This window comes from Podarcis erhardii (genome assembly GCF_964252035.2).
Source record: "Podarcis erhardii genome assembly, chromosome: 16".
NCBI lineage: Eukaryota > Metazoa > Chordata > Lepidosauria > Squamata > Lacertidae > Podarcis > Podarcis erhardii.
In genome coordinates this window covers 36,920,694-36,938,734 of record NC_138514.1, presented here as the reverse complement: position 1 = coordinate 36,938,734, position 18,041 = coordinate 36,920,694, and the positions used below count along the sequence as shown (strand labels likewise).

Sequence of the window (18,041 nt, the reverse complement as noted above, 5' to 3'; positions counted from 1 at the left end):
ATGGAGGATAGAAAGACGTGTGGGCGAAGCGACCTCTGCCATTTGCCCGACTGAATTGTGGGCTGCTCTACAAAGGAAAGGGTTGCATCCGTTGCTCCGTCCTGGTTTGCCTCTGGCCCTGCCCACCACTGGCAAACGGTACCCCCCCCAATAAAGTTACCCATAAGAGAATGCAGCCCTTGGGCTAAAAAAAAGAAGTTCCTACCCTGTGGTTCAGTAGTGGGGGTCAGTAGGAAAGGCAGGTTGAAATATGGGTTGAAATATGGATAAATAAGTTTTAACTTAAGTTTATAAAGGTCAGCTGAAAGGGGGAACATAAAGCCTTAAGTGAATCTTGTTCTTGAATGGAGAAGGGCAGCTGGTGGCTGAAGAGGAATGTGGCCGTTCCTCTGCCTTGTTGCTTCTGATCTTCTTAGTCCTCTGCTTATGTATTTGTCCTGGTCAGATCATACCTGCCCTCTGTCTCTGATTCCCAAAAAACATTTTCTCTCATCTGTAAAGCTTGACCTTCTCCTTCTTTTCTCCCTTTTGTAGAAATGGCAGGATATCATTAAAGAAGTCAAGTTCCTACAAAGAATTAAACATCCAAACAGTATAGAATACAAAGGCTGCTATTTGCGGGAGCATACAGCATGGGTAAGCGCATCTTTCCTTTCCCTTTGTGGAGCTGTGTGTGTGTGTGTGTGTGTGTGTGTGTGTGTGTTGAGCAGTGTAAAAAGGAAATGTGTGTCTGCTGGCTGAAGGTATTGAATCAACACACTTCGCCAGCACTTGCCTTTTCCCAGTTGTTACCTCCTGAAAGTTTTTTACAATTCTATTGAATGAGTGTATGAATTGCCATTTACATTTATCTGAAGGTGATTTACAGACACACCATAAAAACAGCTGTGAGTCTTAAAAACAGTACAAAAAGACAACCACAGGTACATTTTAAAAACAATACAAAATGAGCATCCAAGAAAGGGACTGACTTATTCAGCTGGGACAGCTTGTTTAAACAAAAACGTCTTCAATTGTTCAGATAGTGGATGCTAGTCATTTCTCTACAGGCATGCCATTCTACAGAACTTGGGGCTGCCGCACTAAAAGCCCTTCTCTGAGTTACTGTAGAGCCAACTTCTGATATTTTGGGGAGTTAAGGTGGAATTCTCCTGCAGAACGAAGTGACCTGCTGGGTATATATGGCATTAAGGCCATATATATATGATCTTTTGAGCTTCTGTAAACTTTTTTGTCCAGCAGGCATTGACTGGATTATTGAGGCAATACTCTTGTCATCCAGTGCCCTTGGCTTGTGAAAATTTTGACCCTGTATGTTAGAGATAGCTATTTACCTTTTATTTTACCCCCTTGCATGGTTTTATCATCAGACTCATTCCCTGCTTCTACTCTTGCTTGAGACTCAAAGCTCCAGCAAGATTCCTATCATACCAGGCATCTCTCTTGAAAACAAAACGCAGCATCAAAGCTTTGATGAGATTTATGGTATTCATGAGAAGAGTTTGCTCTAACTGAAGCGGCATAAGACATTTGCTCTATTGTATAGATCGCTCATGAAATATTTCGTTAGCTTTCAGCCAGTTCTTGGCCACTCTTTATTGAGAATTGAAATATGGAAGGCCTTTGTGGTCTTTTTATCGGCTTCCCAAAGCTTGTGGCCCTTCAGATGTCTCGGGACTCCCAACTCCCAGAAGGCAGAATGGACAGTGGTCAGGGCTGATGGGATTCCAGCAGTCTCTGGGAGGCTGTATATATTTCCCCACCCGTGCTCTACACAATGCCCCATAAAACCATCATCTAGCTTCACTTTAAGGCTCTGGGGTCCTAACATACCAGGGTGGGTGTGCCTAGAAACCTCCAGTCCAAAGTGCCCCTTTAGCCCTTGTTCAAATTTAAGCAAATGTGGAAGCAGCTTTTCAGTCTTCCTCCAACAAGGCTCTCACAAAGTTGCAGTCCAGTTGCTTACTTGTTTGGAAGTAACCCCCCCCCCCCAAAAAAAAAAATCAGTGGGTCTTGATTCTACATAAACATCTGCTGGAGCTGGCTGCCGGTGAGTGAGCCTTCTGGATGATTGGCTAAATCCCACGTGACACAAGTAAGAGACCAAACTTTCAGCTGGTTTCTTGCCCTCTTAAGCCAAAAGCCTTTGAAGTTTTCTCTCTCCCATTTGGCCTGAATTTCTAGTTATAATGCCCTGCCTGCGTGATAGGAGATTTATTGATTCCTCTGGAATTTTAAATCCTAAAGAAATACAAAAATGTGTTCTCTCAGCTTCAACGGAAAGGGGGCAACTTGTGCAAAACCTAAATTATAAGCCTCTTTTTTTGAGAACAAAAGTCAGTTGCTGGCATCCCTGTGTCTGCAATGTCCCTAGGAGAGGAAGTCCCACTATAGAACACTTGGATTAGGGAGGGTAGGCACAGCTCAGACAGCAGAGCAGAAGCTTTGCATGTTGAAAACCCCAGTTTCAGTCCCCAGAATCTCCACTGGACAAAGGCGCTGTGCAGAAGGCTGGGAAGGACCTTTGGTGTGGCATAAGCCTGCTTCCTAGGGTTAGTGGAGCCCTGGGCTCCTTTGGCACAAAAGGGTAAGACCCGAAGAAGAGCCTGGCTGGAGCAGGCCAATGGCCCATCAGATCCAGCATCCTTCTCACAAGGGCAACCAAATGCAAGCAGGACCCCAAGCATAAGAGCCCTATCCTCCTCCTGTAGTTTCCTCCTGTGAGTGAGATATGAATTTAATAAATAAAAATAATCAGCTTGGGGCCAGGATACCTCCCTTACACACCCAACAGTTCAGTGCACCCGGCAGGAGTGGGCATCCCGCAGGTCTCATCCTATCAGGAGCTCCATTCTGCACAGTCTTGAAACTGGGCCTTCATTGTGGTGGCACCTGCCCTTTTGAACGCTCTTCTGATGCGGATCCCACAGGCACCTTCTCTGCAAAGGACACCTCCCCTTTTGACAAGCTTCTGAAATATTTATCCCATTGGTGTCTGTCTTGGGGATGGAGTGGATATTATCTATGTGCTGTTGTTCTTTTAAACTGTTCATATGTTTAAATCTGGATGTTTTTTTAAAAAAAATTCATATATGCAGTTGGTTTTCTATGCATGTAACTGTCCATATAAATCCTGGAAATGAGTTCAGGATGCCTCATAGGAGGCACTTGTGAAGCACAAATGAAATAAATAGCAATCAACATGAGGGGAGAGAGAGGGGTCATGTTCCTGAAGATCAGGATAAACATGCCTTTTGTGAGATACTTTAAAACTTTGGCAATGTTGTTCCTCAGTCAAATGGACAGGTGGGCAAGAGCTCCTCCCAGTCTTTGGAGGTCGACAGTCGGGGCCCTGCTGACACATTTCTTTGGGACACCTTGAGGGAAACTTGCTGGCAGAGACAGGCTACCTCTGTATGGCTACCCAGTACAGAAGCCATGGGGAAAGACTGGAGAGGGTTGGTCCAAATAAAGCTTATGGACTGCCTGCTGAGGAATGTGGGGGTGGTGGAGTTCTGTCTGAGGAGCAGGTTGTCATGAGACCCTGTTTTAGGGTGTTGGGGGTGCCACCCTTGCCATCTGAAGCGCTTGCTAACACTTTCCTCCCCTTCTGCCCTATACAGCTTGTTATGGAATACTGTTTAGGATCAGCATCAGATTTATTAGAAGGTATGTTCCTCTCAGTCCCTTTGATTGCCAAGTGATCCCATGCTGTATGAAAGGGAGGAAAAGGGAGGAAATGCCCCATAGGTATATTTTGTGGAGCCAATTTTTCAAAACTTGATGGTCTTTTTCTGCTGTTTCCCTTTCACCAGTCCCTTCCCCAATCAGGCAACTTCCCCCTATTTGATTATGTAGAGTCTTTGGCCCTGATTGGGTGCCCCCTGCCTGGTGCTGCTCAGCAAAGGGATGTAAACCCACAAAACAATTTTGTAAGGGGGCAAGGCCCACCACACTAACCTAATTGTCTACCTTCTTAAAATGCTGGATGCTTCCTTGTAGTAGCCTGATGAAGCAAGGTGAGCTTTCATTGTGCTGCTATGTGAGAACCCCTGATAGTGGCTGGGGAGAGGTTAACCTTTTACAACCTTTTTGCTCATTTGTTCGTTTGTGGAGGCTTGTGATGTGTTTGACAGATTGGATGCTGATTGTCAAACTGATATTTGGGGAAACGCAGGCAGTAAAGTAACTTGTGTCGGCTCTTGAGTTCATCTCAGGGCACACTGCAGACTGTCTGGTTCCCAAATCCACCTGGCCCTCTCTGTGTTGTCGCCTACCTTACGGGCCTGGTCAAGTCAACAGCATGCATATTCAGCCTGTCCCTTCCTGTTTTGCTAACTGAGTTTCTCTTTCCTCAAGTCCATAAAAAGCCATTGCAAGAGCTGGAAATTGCTGCAATTACCCACGGTGCTCTCCAAGGTTTAGCATACTTGCATTCTCACAACATGATCCATAGGTAAGTCCTTCCTCATGACATCGCCAGTGGTGTCCGCTTGAATTTAACCTGCGTTTATGGTTTCTCTGGGCAAAAAGCTTGTGGTTTTCTAAATGGGGTGGCTTTCCCTCTTTTTTCCTCAAGTGTACAGAGAACCTGCAGTGATAACTTGACTTAATAGGGCAGACACATACATGGGATAGGGGTGCGTTTGTGTACAGGTCACTGTGTGTTATGCGTTAAAATTCCCCAGTGCAGATCTAGAGTCTTTAGAGACCCCAACTACCGCTGCCTTTGTCAAACAATTAAGCAAATAAGGTGATAAAAACCCAACTCAACTTTCTTCAGTACATCAGGCAAATATGAGGAACTGCAGTTTTGCTGCTGCTGCTGCTGCTGCTGCTGCTGCTGCTGCTGCTATTAATAATAATAATAATAATAATAATAATAATAATAATAATTTCTTTATTTACAGTGGTGCCTCGCAAGACGAAAAGAATCCGTTCCGCAAGCCTCTTCGTCTAGCGGTTTTTTCGTCTTGCGAAGCAAGTCCATTGACGGATTAGCGCTATTAGCGGCTTAGCGGCTTAGAAAAGGGGGGGGGGGAGGGAAAAAAACCATCAGGAACTTGCAAGACATTTTCGTCTTGCGAAGCAAGCCCATAGGAAATTCGTTTTGCGAAGCACCTCCAAAACGGAAAACCCTTTCGTCTAGCGGTTTTTCCGTCTTGCGAGGCGTTCGTCTTGCGGGGCACCACTGTATTTGCACCCCACCCATCTGACTGGGTTACCCCAGCCCCAGTGTGGCTTCCAGCATATATAAAAACATAGTAAAACCTTAAACCTTTAAAAGCTTCCCTATTCAGGGCTGCCTTCAGATGTTTCCTAAATGTTATATCATTACTCATCTCCTTGACACCTGATGAGAGGGCATTCCACAGGGTGAGTGCCACTACCAAGAAGGCCCTCTGCCTGGTTCCCTGTAGCTTCACTTCTTGCAGTGTGGGAACTGCCAGAAGGCTCTTGGAGCTGGATCTGTGTCTGGGCTGATCAATGTAAACAAGGGGTTGATTTATCAGAAAATAAACACAACACACACTAAGTTGTATCCAGTGTTAGTCGTACTCATTAGAATAGACCATTGAAATGAATAGGTGTGACTCGCCCAGGGCTTGTAATTTCAGGTTGGTCTGCTTGAGTATAATTTACTTAGGTATGACCCTCTAAGCTTTACTGGCAGCCTGAACTTGCAGTGACTTTGAAGGACATGAGAAGAGCCCATGTCCTGGGCCAGGTGATTGGCAACCTGTCTAGTTCAACACCCTCACAGTGGCCAACCAGATGCTCCAACAGGAAGCCTGCCACCCCATGGTTTTCTTTGAGGCTCCACAGCAGGGTGGACACAGGATGGATTTATTGGTCCTGTTATTGGGGGCAGGATTGCAGTTAAGGCGCTCACACCCCCTTGCCACTGTGTTGGTTCATCTTCCCTAGATGTTTAGGGGTGATGCTAGTGCTTCCTTCCTTCCTTCCTTTGCTACAGCTGTGTAATCTCTTCATGGCAGGGGTGGCCAACATGGTGCCCTCCAAATGCTTTGCACTATAACTCACGAGTCCCAGCAGGTGTGAGATGTTGGGCGTTGTAGTCCTACAAGATCCATGAAGGGTGGCGGGGCTGCAGCTTGGCTGTTCGTGTGTTGGGGCCAGTAAACAAGTGTGCCATATTGACTTCTATTTGTTCCCCAGAGATATCAAGGCAGGAAACATCCTACTGACGGAACCAGGCCAGGTGAAACTCGCTGACTTCGGATCTGCTTCCATAGCATCTCCTGCCAACTCGTTTGTGGGGACACCATATTGGTAAGGAAGGCTTCAGCATTGGTATTGCTGTGGGAGTTAACATTTTGCAGTTAATGGTCTTACATGCACGGCAGGCAGGTTTCTGGATAGCCCTTAAAGTGGGCTGGAAAGGAGATCACTTCGGTGCCAGGTCTATCATTCCAGGGTGTAAATATTGGGGTCTGGCAATGAGTCGTTTCCCACTTGCCAGCACATCGTCCCCCTTTAGTACTTCCTGAAATAGCTTATGAAGACTGGATAGGAACATAGGAAGTAGCCTTATACTAAGACCTAATATATACTTAGTGAGACCTAACTCAGCATTGTCCCCCACTGATTGGCAGCAGCTCTCCAGAGTTTCAGGCAGGGGGTCTCTTTCTTACCTGGAGATGCTGGGAATTGAACTTGGGACTTTCTGCATGCAGAGCAGATGCTCTTCCACTGAGCCACAGCCCTTTCCCTTAAGGTAGAGGTAGGCGTGAGCACCTGGGAAAAGGGCCTCTGCCCCACCTGCCTGCCTTCTTACAGCCAGTCCGCTCCACCTGCCATTGGCTCTGGCTCTGGTTCCACCTGCTGTCAGTCATCCTGCCTTCCACCCTACCAGTCCCAAGGGACACCCAGTTGCCATTGCATCTTTCTCTGGCCCCTCCTGATTTCTCCTTTCCCTTCTTCTGGTGAAGATTAAGTGACTCAAGAAAATGATGTGGAGGGAGAGGACAATAAGAGAACGTCAACATGCAAGGCATATATTCTCTCTCTCCCTGCTCTGCCATTTCAGGAGCCCTCAGCCCTGCTGGTGTTTCCTCAAGCAACTACGTAGCATCCTTGGGACCCCAGGCCTTCAAATATACTCATATCCCATATTGTTTTCTCTACACCTCAGGCTGGTTAGTGTTGGTTAGTAGTCAGTGTTAGTCTTCATCCTAAAGGGCAAGACAGAAATGGTCAAGGATTTTGGTGAGTGGATCTGCTAAGCACCTTAATTTTTCTCTCTTCAGGATGGCCCCGGAAGTGATTTTAGCCATGGATGAAGGGCAATATGATGGTAAAGTCGACGTGTGGTCACTTGGGATAACGTGTATTGAATTAGGTAGGCCATGCCCGCCTGTTCGAGCTCTGACTTCTCCCAGTCACAAGTTGTACATTTCTTACTACTACTACTGCTACTAATAATAATATACTGCTTGCCTGCCAAAATGGCTTCTAAGTGGTTTTACAAGTGTAAAACCGTTTATAAAAATATATCCCCACAGAACTAAAATACACAACAAAACAATTTCATCAAAACATTAAAAAGCACCCATAATTAAACTGTCCAATAAAACAAACCCACTAAAGCAGCATAATAATTAAAGCAGTTTAAAACAGCAGTTAAAATTATTAGATGAGGAGTTTCAGGTCAGGAAATCAAGAGGATTGCAGTCAAAACAGGTAGGTCTTCAAGAGCCGGCAGAATGCCAGTAGTGATGAGGCCTCTTGTATTTCAGCAACACTGGTCCTTAATTATGTGTTGCCCCATCTAAAAAGATTATTTTGGAACTGAGAAAGATAGAAAAAGAAGCAACCAAAGTTGATCAAGGGCCGGAGCATTTTCCCCCTTGGGAGAAAAATAATAGAGCACTTGGGTCTTTTAAAAAGAAAAGATAATTTGGATCCAGGGGAGAGGTTCATGAATTGTGGTGTAGAACAGAAAGAGACTTTCCTCATTCATATTACAGTGGACCCTTCGGATACGAATTAAATTCGTTCCGGGGGTCTGTCTGCAACTCGAAAAGTCCAGAGGCAGGGGCACTGCTTCTGCGCATGTGTGCAGCACGATTTGAGTGCTTCTGCTCGTGCGCGGCAAAAGCCGGAAGTATACACTTCCAGGTTTGTCGCATTCATAACCCGAAAGTTACGTATCCAGAGTGGTGCGTAACTAGAGGGTCCACTGTATTTGAATTTGGGGTTAGAGTTCCACACAGCTTCTAGTTAAACTGTGGAACTTTCTGACATAAGAGACAGCGATTTCTTAGGTGGATTTAAAAAAAAGGTTTGGTAGAAAGCAGATATGTCAGTGGTAGGGCTGTGCAAAACATTCATCAGTTTGGAGAAGGCCCCACCCCCACCCCACCCCTTTGGCATTTGGGTGGCTCATTTGGCCATTGAAAGTGCAACAGTCATGGTATTTCCCCCTCTGCTGCAGTGAGGGGCGGGAGGGTTTGGCAGGTGCCAGTGACCTCGTTCAATCTGGTTCTGACAAGGATCAGGCACAGGCCGGCTGGGGCGCCAACAGTTGCTTCCCCCTCCATTAAGCAAACACTTTTTTCTTTCTGTGCAGCGGAGAGGAAGCCTCCCTTGTTTAATATGAATGCAATGAGTGCCTTATATCACATAGCGCAGAATGAATCCCCTACACTCCAGTCCAATGAATGGTGAGTGAATGGCCGAAGGAGGAGAGGTTGCAACACGTTTTGGGGTCAGTTGTCTGGGTTTCGGGATCAACGTACCTAAATGGGTTTATAAGTGAGCACTTTGGTGATTTATTTATTTATCTGAGCAAAAATGGAATTTGTTAGATCCATCACAGCAATGCTTGCATGAGAGCAGCATTTGGCATGTCAAATTGTAATGGTGGGCGGTTGCCTCTCCTTTGTGTCCAATTTCCGCAGTGGCTTCTGGTCCCTCGGTTCTGGCTGCTGTGTTTCCTCTGATGATCCTGCGCAAGTGATGTGTTGACATGGGCGAAAAAGGCTGTGCTTGCGCCCTTGACTAAACAATAGCTTTAAACTTCTGTTTTCCCTTACCCTTTATAGGTCTGATTATTTTCGAAACTTTGTAGATTCTTGCCTCCAGAAAATCCCCCAAGACAGGCCTACATCGGAGGAGCTCCTGAAGGTTAGCTTGACTTCCTTTATTCTTCATCTGTCAGCAACCCCCCTTCCACCCAATATTAGAATCGCACATGTCGGTTACCCTTTCAGTCTTGTCTTTCCATGTTTTTCACGTACCATTTTCTCCCAAAGCCTAGCAGAACCTGGCTATTTTGTGACCTGATGGTCAGCACTCTGAGCCTTGTAAGTTAACCTTTCAACATTCCTCCATCCCTCCTCTTAGCAAACTTGTCAGGCCTCTCATTCTTGGGGCTTCCCATCTTCATATGTTGATACCAGTACGCGGCCTCCTTACACCTTTGAGTTGCGTGAAAACCTATTCCGTTTTAGTTAACAAACGATCTACCTTTTCCCTCTTCCATCTATTTACATCACGTGTGTGTTTCTTTTATATATAGTCCTCCCACCACCACACATGCGTGCAAGCAGGCTTCCCATCTTACTGCTCCCATGACACAGATTGTGTACAAGTCGCCTGCTGCTTTGAAAAGGCCATCCTGTTTCTCCTTCCCATCTTCCCTTTAGATCTAATTTCATTTGCTCTGCTGACAAACAGCAGCAAGTACCAGTAAACCGGGGCGGGGGGTGGTGTTGTTCACTATTGATGGAAGTTCTTCTTCACTGCAAAGATGCTTTCCCTATTTACATTTATTTTGAAGCAAAGCCCATGGAGCTGCCTTATCCTGAAGCTGCTCCAACTGGCAGTGGCTTACCTGGATTGTGGTCTCTGCCATCAGCTGCTCCCTGAGGTTCTTTTTTCTTTATGGACTGACCCAGTGCAATATTGCGCTTCCAGACATCCTAAGTCATAGAATCATGGCTAGAGTTTCTGATGGTGGTGAGCTTTTATCTAAACAGGGAGTAAACATACTGGAGCTCAAGTGTTAGGTCTCTCTGCCTGGGACCCTCCAGTTGAGCAGATCTGCATGCAGCTTCCCAAAGGCCTTTGCCAAGCCAAGGGATTCCCTGGGCTTCAGACTGACGGAAACCTTCCCAGACCATCTCTGCAGTCGGCACCTACATCTTTTCCCAGTCCAGGAGAACGCTTTGCCTGTAGCCATGGCATGCTGTGGTTTGTGGGCAGAGCCTGGGGTCACAGGGCACTGACACTCCACTGCCCGCTTGTGTCTTCTGCTGCAGCACGTGTTTGTCCTCCGGGAGCGCCCTGAGACAGTGTTAATAGACCTGATCCAGAGAACAAAGGATGCAGTCAGAGAACTGGACAATCTTCAGTATCGCAAGATGAAGAAACTCCTCTTCCAGGAGGCGCACAACGGTCCCGCGGTGGAAACCCAGGAGGAAGAGGAGGTAGAAGCAGAGGCTGGGCATGGGGGGTTGGGAGGAATTCTTCACCAGCCTTTTACTCATCACTGCGTGGTGCTTGCTTCTGGCATCGCCGCCACGGTCCTCTTTCCCAGCAGCCCATTCATATCTCCATCTGAGCTTAACCTGCATCTTGGGATATGTCCACCATAAACTGCCCTCTGCAGTATCGGCAAGTGGCTTGCCCTGCCCCCCTGAAAACAGGGTTGTGAATTTCAACTGCTGACAAGCCACGACCTTCTCCTCCATTATGCAACAAGGCTTTCCTCCTCCTGCAGTTTGGCTAGCACGGCCTTCACCCAGCCTGGAGCTCTCCGGGTGTTTTCAACTACAGCTTCCATCAGCCCCAGGCAGCACAGTGCTGGAGCCCAAGGAACTTGTAATCCCAGACACTTGGAGGGCACCAGGTTGGGTGAAGATTGCCTGAAATGGCCGCAATTAGATGCTGCTCGTTTGCAAGAGTCGTGTTTTAAAATTGTAGCAGAACATTCCTTTCTGGTAACGTTTGGAAAGAGAGCATTGCTGAATCCAAGCCTGTTGGATTCTCATCTGTGGCAAAAAGCAGTGTGTGTGTGTGTGTGTGTGTGTGTGTGTGTGTGTGTTTGCAACTGTAAGTGCTGCTCTTGATACAATTCTCAGTATTGTACAACTTATCCACATGATTTCTTTCTTGGGTATTTAATGAGGTCTGAATTATCCTTTAGATTTCTTTCCCTGTAAGATCGAGATCAAGAACTGAGCATTCTGTATGAGGCTAGCCAAGCAAGGAAATTTGAACCCATGTCTTAACCCTGATGCTCTCGTCCACAAACACCTGCCTAGTTTGTGAAACTGGCTAATGCCCGGCAGACCCATGTGACATTTTCTTTCCCCAAAAGACTCAGGGTCTTTCCTTGGCTACCTGTAAAGCTGAACATTCATCAGGGAAGAGATCTAAGTGCTGCCGCCTCGCTGGCAACGATTCTCATGTTAGAGCTGCAGTGGGTTGCCCTGCTAACAACCCTCTGTGATGTTCTCCCCTCTTCCCTTCAGGAGCAAGACCACGGCATGGGCCGGACGGGAACAGTGAACAGTGTCGGGAGCAACCAGTCCATCCCCAGCATGTCCATTAGTGCCAGTAGCCAAAGCAGTAGTGTTAATAGTCTTCCAGATGCCTCGGACGACAGGAGCGAGCTGGACATGATGGAGGGTGACCACACGGTGATGTCCAACAGCTCCGTCATCCACTTGAAGCCGGTAATTCTTACGGCAGCCCGGAGAGGGCATGATCTGTGTCTCTTCCCATGGCCCACCTGGAGCCAAAAGGGTCAAGAGGTTTCTTTTTAAATCAGTCAGCCCCACTGATGTTTCTTCTTCTGCTCCTCCTCCTCCTCCCAAGGAGGAAGAAAACTACAGGGAGGATCCGGACCCCCGATCGAGAGCGTCGGAACCCCAAGTGTCTCCACCCCAAGTGTCTCGCCACAGATCCCACTACCGCAACCGGGAGCACTTTGCTACTATACGCACAGCGTCGCTGGTAGGTTCAACTCTCTCTTTGTGGAGCGGGTTAGGCTCTTGGCTAAGTGTCATCTTGTGGCTTTTCAGGTTTTTTATTATTATTATTTGTAATGCCTGCTCTGAGTAACATTAGATTCAACTCATAACAGCCATAGTTCAGTGGCCAGCTTAGCAAAAACAAGGGGCAAAGCCAATTTCTGTGGGGGTTTTTTAGTAGAAACCTTTCCATTACGTTTAATGGGCAGCTGTATCAGACTCCTTATCCTGCAAGAAAGTCCTGTAACATGAACACAATGATAATTTTTAAACTTGATAAAATGCTGTTTTGCTTGGTTTTTTAATATAAAATGTTTTCTTTGGGGGGGGGGTTGCAAGAAGAGGAGATCTGGTTCTCTAACACGTTGCTTTTCTAGATGCTTGCTAGCTGAGGGGTCCCCCTAATATTCCCCATAACAATTCCTTCAGCTGACATAGGAAGGAAAGAGGGAAGTAGAAAGCTGCCTTATACAGAGTCAAACCATTGGTCCACCTAGCTCAGTACTGTTCACACTGACTGGCAGCAGCTCTCCAGGGTTTCAAATAAAAGGTATTTCCCAGCCCTACCTGGAGATGCCAGGGATGGAGCTTGGTGCCTTCTGCAGACTAAATAGGGGCTCCACTGCTGAGCTATGTATCTTCCCCTAAAAATACAAGAAGATTCTAGTCCTCATAGTTATGAGTTAAGGGCTGATTTAATAGGAACCTAGGAATATGCCTAATACTGAATCAGACTGTTGGTCTCATTGGTCTCGCATCTCAGTACCATCTACACAGAGTGGCAACATCTCTCCAGGATTTCATACCTGGGAGATGCAGCCAGGCATCAAACCTGAGACTTCTTTGCATGCCAAGGATGTGTTTAGATACTGAGCTGTGCAGCCCATAGGCCTGCGCTCACGTGCCTTGGGGAACATCTCCTCCTCCTCAGAGTCGCTGTGGTCTGTTTCCCCGCCCTCCCTGCAGGTGACGAGGCAGATGCAGGAGCACGAGCAAGACTCAGAGCTCCGGGAGCAGATGTCCGGCTACAAGCGGATGCGGCGGCAGCACCAGAAGCAGCTGATGGCTCTGGAGAACAAGCTGAAGGCCGAGATGGATGAGCACCGCCTGCGGCTGGACAAGGACCTGGAGACCCAGCGCAACAACTTTGCGGCCGAGATGGAGAAGCTCATCAAGAAGCACCAGGCGACAATGGAGAAGGAGGTAGGGGGCAGCTGCTTCCGCACAGCTTCTCCGGTAAGGGTTGGGCAACACAGATAAAGATAAAGCCTAATGCGGCCTCTGCTCGTCCTGGTGCCCTCCAAATGTTTTCCTTTCTTTGTTTTATGCCATAAAGTTTATACACCTCTTGATTGTTAAATGAAAAACCTGCAAGGAGGTTTACCCCAAAAATATATATTGTTGATCATTTTACTGCTTTAAGACTTTCAAAAAGTTAAAAAGACAGTAGACTAAAAGCAGATTAAAACTTACATCAACTCTCTAAACATCTGGGTAGGAATGTTTCTTGTAGGTGCTGAAAAGAGGACAGTGATATCAATAGGCAAGGAGTTCTAAAGTGTGGGTGAGGACACACTAAAAGATTCGAGTTCTTACAAATGCAGAACGGGTATTATGTGCCACCTTTACCATTATATGGGGTAAGGCAATCTCATAGGTGAGCTGGTCCCAAGTTGTTAAGGGCTTTCTATACTAATAGCAGCACCTTGAACTTGGCCCAGGAGCCAAAGGGCTGGTGGGAGTTTTCCAAAATAGCTGGAGGGCAGAGGTTGGCTTAATGCATTCTCTGCTCGTGTCCAGAGTGTCTGTGTGTGAGTAGGCAGACCTGTGTTACCGTTTCTGCATTTCAAGCATATCTGACAATGCAGACACTGTTGCCCTTGGCTGCCCCCTGAGCCACTTACCACTCTCTCCTGGGCCTTTTCTCCTGGGTAGGCGAAAATCATGGCCAACGAAGAGAAGAAGTTTCAGCAGCACATTCAAGCCCAGCAGAAGAAAGAGCTGAACAGCTTCCTGGAATCCCAGAAAAGAGAGTATAAACTGCGCAAGGAGCAGCTCAAAGAGGTAAAGCTCATCTCTTAGAAGGCGGTTGGGGGGGGGGCTGATGGCAGCAAAAGAGCATTCATCTAGTCACTGGTCTGATTGGCAGTTAGAAAAAGTTTGCCTTTTTGTACAATTAAGACAATTATTCAAGACACTTGTGATCACTAGCACTTTTGCTTAGCAGGGCCTTTTGAAATAGTGGTGGCAGCTGTTGATTTATTTATTACCTGCCCTTCACCTTAAGGTCCCAGGGCAGGTTACAGCATTAAAAACAACATTAAAAACAACTTGCAACCTTAAAAATAAAAAAACATGCACCTCAACTGTCAAAAGCCAGGATGGAAAAGGGTGCTTGTCCTGTTTTATAGAGGTTTGACTCTTGCATTGTCCTAAAACCCATTTTTTAAAAACCCTTTTCTTTTCTGGGACAATGTCACTGCTGGCATTCCTATAAGATTGTACCTGGTCTAGCTCAGCCACTCATGCAGAAATTTTCCTATTACAGGCTGTGCCTGTGGAATGGAAGGCCTGTCCTCCAGCAATGATTCCTCTGTTCCCATGAATGTTTTTATCCTGAGTGTCCACGATGGCAGGGAACCCTCCGTTGGCAGAATGTCCCCTTCTTGCTGCTGCTCTGTTCCGTTGAACCGTGTGTGCCCTTATCTCTGCACTCCTTGCAATACCAAAGGATGCAGATAGAGAGGAGCCTTCTCTCTCCTTCTCCTCTCCTCCCATCTTCCTACAAGCCAAGCTAACTCATTTTATTTATTCATTTCATTTGTATGCCGCTTTTCCACAGAGCAGTTTATGACAAAACAGGAATGCATTTCAAAACAAAAACAATGTCATAATAATATAGCAAAGCAGCACAATAGCAAATATGTTGTTGTTTAGTCGTTTAGTCGTGTCCGACTCTTCGTGACCCCATGGACCAGAGCACACCAGGCACTCCTGTCTTCTACTGCCTCCCACAGTTTGGTTATAGCAAATATGATACCCCCCCCCCAAAAAAAAACCTTCAGTACTACAAATATAACAAGATTCCTTAAGCAACATCCACCAACCAATAGCAAAAACAAGGGAGCTTTACAGTTCCACCTTGGTCCTAGAAACAGCCCCTCCCATTGCGCTGCTCACAGTCCTCCTGCAGCAGATTATTCTTCTAGGGCTTCCAAGGGCAGCAGGTGGGGCAGCACGCAGCTCCCCTCCCATGTCGTTGCATTGAGCCCTGCCACCTGTGACGGGAGACCACCTGCTCTTCTTTCTTCCAGGAGCTGAATGAGAACCAGAGCACTCCCAAGAAGGAGAAGCAGGAGTGGCTGTCCAAGCAGAAGGAGAACATCCAGCACTTCCAGGCGGAGGAGGAGGCCAACCTGCTCCGGCGGCAGCGGCAGTACTTGGAGCTGGAGTGCCGCCGCTTCAAACGGCGGATGCTGCTGGGGCGCCACAACCTGGAGCAGGACCTTGTCCGGGAGGTGCGTAGGAGGGCCCATGACCCATCTAGCCCAGCATCCTTTTCTCACAGTGGCCAAATAGGTACCCAAAGGGAAACCAGCAAAGAAGACCCAAGCACAAGAGTGCTCTCCCATCCTGTGGTTTCAAGCAGCTGGTGTTCAGAAAGAAGCATTGCTACTGCCTCTGCGTAACCACCTTGCCTAGTAGCCATCAATAGCCCTCTCCTCCTCCATGAATTTGTGTAAACCTCTTTTAAAGCCACCCAAGTTGGTGGCCATCACTGCTTCCTGCAGGACTGAGTTCCGCAGTTTAGCTATCCACTGTGTGAAGAAGGACTTTAAATTTCCTGAGTCCTCCATCTTTATACACTGCTTGATTGTAAAAAAACAAAACAAAACAGAGTGGTTTACTAAACAGATAAATTAATAGCATTATCATAACCAGCAAGAATAATTTATTTTTTTGAAAAGTTATTAAATTAAAAACAGGTTAAACCATGCAACAGCGTTCTAGATATCTGGATAGGCTTGTCTAAATAAGAATGTTTTTAGAAGTCACCAAAAATACGATGAAGGCACCTGCCTGATAACAACAGTCAGGGAGTTCCAAAGTGTGGGTGCTGCCACACTAAAATATCAAGTTCTTACATATGCAGATAGGGTGTTGCACCTGTAACAGTGCTGGATCTGCTGAAGGGGTTGAGAGAGCATATATGGGGTAAGGTGATCCTGAAGGTTTGACTTGACCTCTGTCCAAAGAGTTCAGGGCTCTGTACAGCAATAATCAAAACAACCAGCCCGACTGCAGATCAGGGTTGGAGGAAAACTGTGAAAGGATAGGTAAACTTAAAAATGCAAGCAATGGCCATTACAGATTGAGCAGCGAGATTGGTGGTTGAGTAAAATAGCCACGTTTTAGGATGGGCAGAAGCAAGCCACATTTCAGAAGTACTCTCTCAGATCACAAGTCATAATTGTTCAGATTTATAAAGCTCTTCATAGCCAACAGCCATTGATTCAGTGTGAAGTGAGATAAAACGGGATAAGGTACTTTAAAAACAAGATGAAGAACAATAAATAGGGATGGTGGTTTGTAGCTCAGATACCCTTTTCCCCAAAAGGGTGATGGGGCATTCATGGGAGTTGAGTCTGTTGGCAGCTCTTAGCTGCAGTAGTATAATGGAATACCCATGCGCAGAGGCCATCTATCTCTGGCTGCGAGGGGACAGCTATCCCCTTCCTGCCCTCCCCTAGCAGCACCCTTTGCCTCGGGCTCTCTGACCCAGCCAGGAAAATGCTTGCCTGGTCCTGATGTCCCCTCTCCTCGCTTCCCCCCAATGACTCCCCCCCCCCTTCTCCTTGCGTCTCAGGAGCTGAACAAGCGCCAGACGCAGAAGGACCTGGAGCATGCCATGCTGCTGCGCCAGCACGAGTCCATGCAGGAGCTGGAGTTCCGGCACCTCAACACCATCCAGAAGATGCGCTGCGAGCTCATCCGGCTCCAGCACCAGACAGAGCTCACCAACCAGCTGGAGTATAACAAACGGCGGGAGAGGGAGCTGCGGCGCAAGCATGTCATGGAGGTGCGGCAGCAGCCCAAGAGCCTCAAGGTGAGCTGGTTCAGGGGGTGGAGGTAGGCAGCCCTCTTCCCATTGTGTGTTGCGGGGAGGCACTGCCCAGGACCTGTGGCATTCAGCCCCTATTGAGCCCCTGGGAAGACATGTTTGTTTCCTCAAGCATTTAGTCTGCAGGCTGAAGGGCTGTTCCAGCAGCCCCTTACTTGCTGCCTTCTGGTGTCATCTCCCCCTGCTTCTTGGGTTTAGAAACCTCTGGGGCTTTGTGATCCCAGGCTGCCTTCTGACGCTCATCTCCTTTGCACAGCAAGCTGCCTTACAGCGAGCCCAGCTCATTGGCCCATCTATCTCAGTACATTGTGTACAGTGGCTTTCCAAGGTTTCAGGCAAGGAATATTTTCTAGCCCAGCCTGAAGATGCTGTCAAGGAGTGAAGCTGATTCTCTACCACTGGGCTGCAGCCCTTCCCCCAGCTCCTCCTTTCCCGGCTGAGGCAGAACCCAAAACTTGCCCCTGGCGCTTTGCCTACCCCAGAAGATAGATGAGTGAGAAAGCCTCAAGCCGATGGTTCAGCCAGGAGTGCCAAGGGAAGGAAGAGTTGCATTGCCCACCCAAAGGAGGCCCAAGGCTCCAGCCCTCTTGCTGACTTGCTTCTCAGGAACAGGAAACTGGGTGAGGCACATGGGCCATTCATATCTCCCTCTGGCTTGGGCAACTGAACAGAGGCAGCTCTCTGCACCTTGGTGACCCAGATCCTGTGCCAAGGAAAGCCCAGCTTGGTGACCTGTATAAATTATGCAAGTTGAGCGCATTTCAAATTTCCTCCTATTTACATAATCCCGTCTTATCTAGATGGTGTTGGGCAGGGAGGAGGGCAGGCAGCTCTCTGCAGGGCTCTGTTGCCTGCCTTCCCCTTTGGCCTCTGGAAATCTGACCCAGCTTCCTCTCTGTCCCCCAAGCCCTGAAAAA

The 18,041-nt window shown here is 47.4% G+C and overlaps 1 protein-coding gene across 1 annotated transcript in view; it reads left to right on the top strand.

Moving 5' to 3' along the window:
- TAOK1 (TAO kinase 1) overlaps nucleotides 1-18,041 on the top strand; it is a 60,090-nt gene that overhangs the window by 32,554 nt on the left and 9,495 nt on the right. Inside the window, exons 4-17 of the mRNA XM_081844088.1 lie at nucleotides 535-636; nucleotides 3,624-3,669; nucleotides 4,360-4,456; nucleotides 6,181-6,294; nucleotides 7,272-7,363; nucleotides 8,594-8,687; nucleotides 9,069-9,150; nucleotides 10,287-10,454; nucleotides 11,502-11,705; nucleotides 11,848-11,985; nucleotides 12,969-13,205; nucleotides 13,938-14,066; nucleotides 15,317-15,520; nucleotides 16,870-17,109. Coding sequence (XP_081700214.1) covers nucleotides 535-636; nucleotides 3,624-3,669; nucleotides 4,360-4,456; nucleotides 6,181-6,294; nucleotides 7,272-7,363; nucleotides 8,594-8,687; nucleotides 9,069-9,150; nucleotides 10,287-10,454; nucleotides 11,502-11,705; nucleotides 11,848-11,985; nucleotides 12,969-13,205; nucleotides 13,938-14,066; nucleotides 15,317-15,520; nucleotides 16,870-17,109 — 1,947 coding nt within the window. The remainder of the gene's footprint in view (nucleotides 1-534; nucleotides 637-3,623; nucleotides 3,670-4,359; nucleotides 4,457-6,180; nucleotides 6,295-7,271; nucleotides 7,364-8,593; nucleotides 8,688-9,068; nucleotides 9,151-10,286; nucleotides 10,455-11,501; nucleotides 11,706-11,847; nucleotides 11,986-12,968; nucleotides 13,206-13,937; nucleotides 14,067-15,316; nucleotides 15,521-16,869; nucleotides 17,110-18,041) is intronic.